Source organism: Filicampus tigris, chromosome 12 (genome assembly GCF_054856515.1).
Source record: "Filicampus tigris isolate MCC_2025a chromosome 12, RoL_Ftig_1.0, whole genome shotgun sequence".
In the NCBI taxonomy this organism is placed as follows: domain Eukaryota; kingdom Metazoa; phylum Chordata; class Actinopteri; order Syngnathiformes; family Syngnathidae; genus Filicampus; species Filicampus tigris.
Window position 1 is genome coordinate 6,383,608 of NC_141228.1, and position 6,236 is coordinate 6,389,843.

The 6,236-nt window shown below is 37.8% G+C and overlaps 1 protein-coding gene across 1 annotated transcript; it reads left to right on the top strand.

Moving 5' to 3' along the window:
* Window positions 1-1,100: 1,100 nt before the first annotated feature.
* Window positions 1,101-6,033, top strand: cist1 (colon, intestine and stomach enriched 1). The gene is made up of 4 exons (XM_086047541.1): window positions 1,101-1,149; window positions 2,023-2,307; window positions 3,107-3,270; window positions 5,827-6,033. The coding sequence occupies exons 1-4, from the start codon at window positions 1,101-1,103 to the stop codon at window positions 5,869-5,871; spliced, it is 543 nt and encodes a 180-aa protein (XP_085903667.1). The 3' UTR covers window positions 5,872-6,033.
* The last annotated feature ends 203 nt before the right edge of the window (window positions 6,034-6,236 follow it).

Sequence of the window (6,236 nt, forward strand, 5' to 3'; positions counted from 1 at the left end):
TTCAACTTATGTTACTATTGATATTGATATCAAACACGATGTATTGATATCTAAAGTCGCTCTAGATTTTTAAACGAACTTTGGGAAACTGCATTAGCCAGGGAACTTCATGCATTTTTTTAAGTTTTAATGCAGATGTTTTACTTAAATACACTCACTTGTCACTTCATTTGGTGCACTTATGCAATCAAATCGGATGCAACTTAGTGTTGCATGATTATGCTGATGATTTTTAATTTACACTGTCACGCCATATTCAATGATGAACAGTTATACAACAGTATGTCAGATACATTCCACAACACACCACCAAATAAAAAAGTCACAAAGTATACGGTAATACTGAAATAATGATGACCTCATCTTAATTTACTCACAAACTGACTTGCTTTGTGAAATTTGGGCCCGTTAGTTGAACTTGAACACAAAACTATTGTCGTGTTGTACAAATGGCACAGGTCATTTTGACTTTCTTCCAGCTACTGAAAGATCATTTCTGTCACTTTACATTCCTGGCATAGATAGATGAATAATGATGCATCGCATAAATCATTTTCATGAATATGAAATGGGGGGGGGGGGGGAGAGTGAAAATGGATGATTTCCTGCGGCACACAAGATCGAAGATCTCCTGGCACCATGGTTACGGTCCCACAGAAGTGCTTCTGATATTTCGAAAGGACCATACGGTTTATATCTTCCATATGCCTGTGACATCATGAATATATGTCATTAATGTGGTAAACCTTGTTTCGTGATAATGAACATAAAATTGAGGTGGAGAAAACATTTGCTACAACATTTCCATTGGCTGTACTTATAGTGTGTTCCTAATGAACTACCACAAAGACTAGAGAATCATAAAATCAATTCAGGTTGCTTGTATGGGCAGGTGCCAGCTTTCAGGGTAGAAGTGTTGTACAGCATCAGTTGTGGAGAGAAGCATGCCAACACAGCTACTATTCAAACATTGCCATACAAGCTTTTAGGAGATTATGCATTGGCCAAACAGACTTGCAACACATCCTGCTCTTAAGGATGTGTGTGCATGTGTGCAAGCGCACGATGCCAGATTTTTCCTTTTTCAACATACAGCAGTGATGCATCTGACTGTGCTCATCTCCCTGTTGGCCGTGACCATCAGTCAGAGTAAGTCAGACTTTTACATTTTTATTGCACAGACTTGTGTGTGTGTGTGTCGGTGTGTGTGTGCGTGCGCTTGTTTAATAATTTCAATTGACAGTATGATTGGAAAACTGAGTCTGGTTATTTGGAGCAGCATTTTCAGCTTTGTGCTGATTTAATTCAGAATATAAATGACAGTAGCTAATTACAGATGGTTCTAGTAATAATGTGATCCGTTAGAAACCCGAGATTATCAAAAAATTGTATCTGAACAGCAGCATGTCAAATTCTGAAAATCTGACATTTATTTGCAACTGCAATGAACTGTGACAGATTTAATACATTGTTTGAACACCACCAAAATCTTACTGCAATGTCCTTTTAGTAGATGTTCTACCAATTATCATCAAGCTATTTTTATTTCAAATTGTTGAGGCTCAAATGTCTTTTTGTACAATTGTGTGATTTCTTGTTCATGATGATATGACTGAGTACAGTAACATCGATTGTATACGTCAAGGACATACCTCAGTTGTGATAAACTCCTTGGTACCAACTCCGTATTTGCTTTCACTTCCTCAAGGTATTCATTTCATAAACTACTCAAATGAAGAATGAGTATGATCAGTTACGGTAATTGAAAACCAATGTACACTGGAGTCTTTAGTGGGCGTTTTGTTTTCTTCCCTGAAATTACAAGTAAATAAAATGAATTGTGTCTGTTCATATTCCCAACAACAATTTCATCTTGCCATAATCAAGAACAATTCCTTTGATGGATTCATGTACTTGCTATGATGTCAACATTTCAGCATTACACTTTCTTACACAGCCTATTTTGTAATCAGCTAACTTTAATGCATGTGAAACATTCCAAAAGTGTCTGTTCATTTGCAGGCATCAGCTCCTCTTCAACAACCAAACAGACGCTAGTGACAACGATCACCACATTAACAGAAACAAACAATGAAGGTTGGACCAGCCACAGCACACGGCAGCAAACAGTCACTCCTACAGGGACATCACAAGAGTCAGCGTGGCCTCCGCAAACATCCAACAGGATACAGAAGGAGCATGACATTGCGGTTACTAGGCAGACTTCCAAAGAGACAACACCTCTTCTATCGACAATCAGAACAGCCTCAACTGTCGTCACACCTCACCAAAAATCAACGAGCCAAGGTCAGTCTGCTACACCAAGACATCAATGACACACTAATTAGGCAGCGTATATATAAATATATATACAATTAGGCAGCTTAAGCAGAGCTGGGCGTTCCGTCTATCTGACGGACCCGTCCGTTTATCCGTCACTGACGAACGCCCGTTTTGCTGACGGTTTACGAACGACGGAATTAAAAAAAACATAGACGGATTAAGAATAGACTCAAACCCCTTTATTTAGTTCGCCATCCGTCCGCAGTCCGTAATTAGTCTATTTTTCGCGGTGAGGCTTCGATGGTCACGGCGAGCACCGGGAGGAAAATAGTGAGCTGTTGTTGCTTGGGGGACAGATTTGAGTAAGTATAATATATATATGTATATTAATCATTTGACAGCCCTAATATATATATATATATATATATATATATATATATATATATATATATATATATATATATATATATATATATATATATATATATATATTAGGGCTGTCAAATGAATAAACATTTTAATCGAGTTAATCACAGCTTAAAATATAATCATTATCTATACCTTTCCATTCCAACAACAATTTACAGAAAAATATGGCATATTTTGGAAATGGTTTGAATTGCAAAAAATCATGATTGATTATATTTTAAGCTGTGATTAACTCGACATTAACAGAAACAAACAATGAAGGTTGTTGAAGGTGTATATATATATATATTGACTTCCTCTTTAAAGTGATTTATGCCATTTCATAACTATATTATGACTTTTAAGTGACACAGCCCCAAATAATCTTTTTTTTTTAAATTTGTAACCTTCTCAGCTCTCCCTCAAGACTTTGGTAAGGACGACCTGAGGGCCAATCCTGGCCTTGTAGCTATCATCACCATCTTCTGCATCATCCTTGTGCTTGTCCTCATTGTGGCCACGGTGAAATGTATCCAGTCACCGAGCTCAGACTTTGAAAGGCTTGAGGATGTGCCCATGGTGAGTTTTTGTTACCTAAGTGCTTTACAGTCCTCTGTTGTTAATATTGACTGTCAATCAATTTGGTCTGCAATAGTTTTAATTGCCAGATATGCTCTACCATCGAGGGTATAGTCCATCAATCCAACTGATCCTAGCTGACTTTGGGTGAAAAGTTAGGTACTTCTTGGACCAACACAATATAAATAGTTCCTCTGAAGACCAATGCCCCTCAGTTCTTGCCATTCAGAACCTTTCTTGTTAAAAATATGACTCATTCATATTTCATTTCATGGATGGATGGCATTTCGTCATCATGCGTGACGCTACAGACCGCTGTTGAGCGACCATCAGATGATTAACAATTTTTGGTGACACATAGGTACTAAATATGTATATACAGTATGTGTGTATACATTATTTATATTATATTGGCTGGGGGCTGGCGCTGCTTGTATGACAAAGGGCAGCATGACGACCTGGTAGCACACCTTCCTCACAGTTCTAACGTTTAGGCTTCCAATCTCATATAATTGTGAATGGTTATTTGTTTATATGTAGCCAGTAATTGACGGACGACTAGTTCATAGTGTACCAAACCTCTTCCCCCAAAGTCAGCTGGGATACGCTCCAGCTCACCTGCATCCCTAATAATGACAATGATGGCTCAGCTTCAGAAAACAGTTGGGCCATGATCAGTCGTTACCTGAGCCCTGAGCAATTGTGATGTCATTTTCAGTCGACAGCAAGTGACAAAATGGTCGCCTCCTGAGATGGCTAAAAATGGCTGGATTTGACTTTTTAACTCATATTCCACAAACATTGTAATCACAATGCCGTATTTACACTAGTGGGGGCGCATACAACACATTATTGTTAAGAACATTTTGGGGTTGATTTCCGCTTTAACAATTATGTATATTAGTTATACATTAGTATATATGAGTTATATATTTAACTGTGAAACTGATTTGAATTAAAACAAATATATAATTAACATTCACTGCCATTGACAAATTTACTTGTCCAGGCATTCAATTTTAAAAAAATATTTTTTTTCAGTTTTTTTTCAAAGGTTAGGTTAAAAGAGGGCCTGAAAATGTCTGGCAGTGAATGGGTTAAAGTAGCAATACATGTTTGTTTTTTAATTAGTGTATTTTATAAAATCCTACAAAATTCTGCTAAAAACAGGTTGAGCACAGACCAGTAGACCACTTATGTCATTGTGTTACCACGTGCAGAGGCCACCATGAAGCAAAGAGTGATACATCTAGTCTGGAGCCATATGGGAATGAATGGTGACTGCTGTAGAGTGATGAGCTCCACCGGTGAATTGAACACTCAACCATGGCGGGGAATGAAAGCTGGCATTGAAAACACATTGCCGTCATTTGCCCCTCAGTGGTTTTCTGCTTACTCTTTTACGTCAACAGGAAAGCTGAGTGCATTGTTGTGCTTGAAAAAAGTCAGAGAGTCAGGAAAGCAGGACTGTTTGGGACTGTTGTCGCTTAGTTTCTTTTCTTTTCTTTTTTTTTTTTTTTTTAGCAATGCTGCCAAACTCCTACCACTATAGTTCAGAAGTTTACACCGTCATGTAAATGTCATAGTAGAAATTAACTTAAATTCCTAAACCCCTTTTATATATCTGGCAAGTCCTTTCATCATTTATTTGATATCTTTAAATAGTAAGCCACTATTTGGGCCTAGAAGTGTTACTAATGCAGCATAGTAGCTTATTTTACCCATCACTAACAATGTCAGTCAAAACTGAGCATTATTATCTTTGCAAGACGGCTGATACGTCTCTTGCACTAGATGACATTATGTTGTGCAAGTGTTCCTAATGAAGTGGCTGGAATTGTTTTTCCACACGCTGTAACCGGCTGCTCATATGGGTACAAACACTTACTCTGCAAAGTGAGAAGGTGATGATTATCAGATAAGAGCCAGGCTTAATAAATGACAGCAGAAGCAATGTTGAGAAAAGTGGAGGAATTCTGAAGGTTGTCTGGAGGTCGGTTATTGGAGGTGACATTTTGTGTCTTGTTAGCTTCATAAAATAGCACAAAACAAGCTGCCAAGTTTAGTAGAATTCTCCTAATTGACATTTTCTATTTGGTCAGTGTATTGTTGCAACATGACTCATTGTATCATTAAAATACTAAAGTGAGCAAGAGGGGAAACTATAATTGAATTAGTTTCAAGTGAAGTTGAATATTTCTTATTTATTCAGTGACTCGTTGTAACCTCTACAATGAAAAGAAGCCACATTTGGTATGGGATTGGAATCACTGGAATCATTATTTTTTTTCCAGAGAGTCATCAGCGAAAAGATAGCGGTAATTCATGCACTTTTCTATTTTGTTACAAAATCAAAGGACTTGTAGAACTTCAATAGTTGTTGACCGTTTACACATTTCCAAATATTTCAATTCGTGCCCTATCAGCTGTGGGACGATTGTCGGCTATTTCAAATGGCATCAAATTAATTGAATGCAGCATAAATATTAAATGCATGTAGCATATTACCCTGTTGGTTCATCTAGTCCTTTGCTTTTTTTTTTTTAACTTTCCCAGGACAAAATGAACGAGGGATCTGCATTCGCTCGCTACTCCAAATAACTTCTCCAACTTCAGGAGAGTGGTCAACAACTCTGCTCCAGTCTCCACGTACAACGCTTCACCATCAGAGATGAATAAATCAGCCTCTGCTTCTTTTTTCAAAAATACAATCAGTCATTTACCGGCACTGTATTGTCACAATGTCATCGCAAGACCAGCGCAATTCACGCTTGCACTTGAGCACGGTTACTGCAGAATGGAGTGCTGTGTAACGAAGCTATGTGATGGCTGATTGGATGAATATTGGAATGATGACTTCTGTCAATACAATGGGGACTTCAAGGATCTGTAAAAGAAAATCGAATCATTTAATAATCCCTTTGATGCCAACACCACTCGGCCTCTGTCTTGGCACTACACTTATG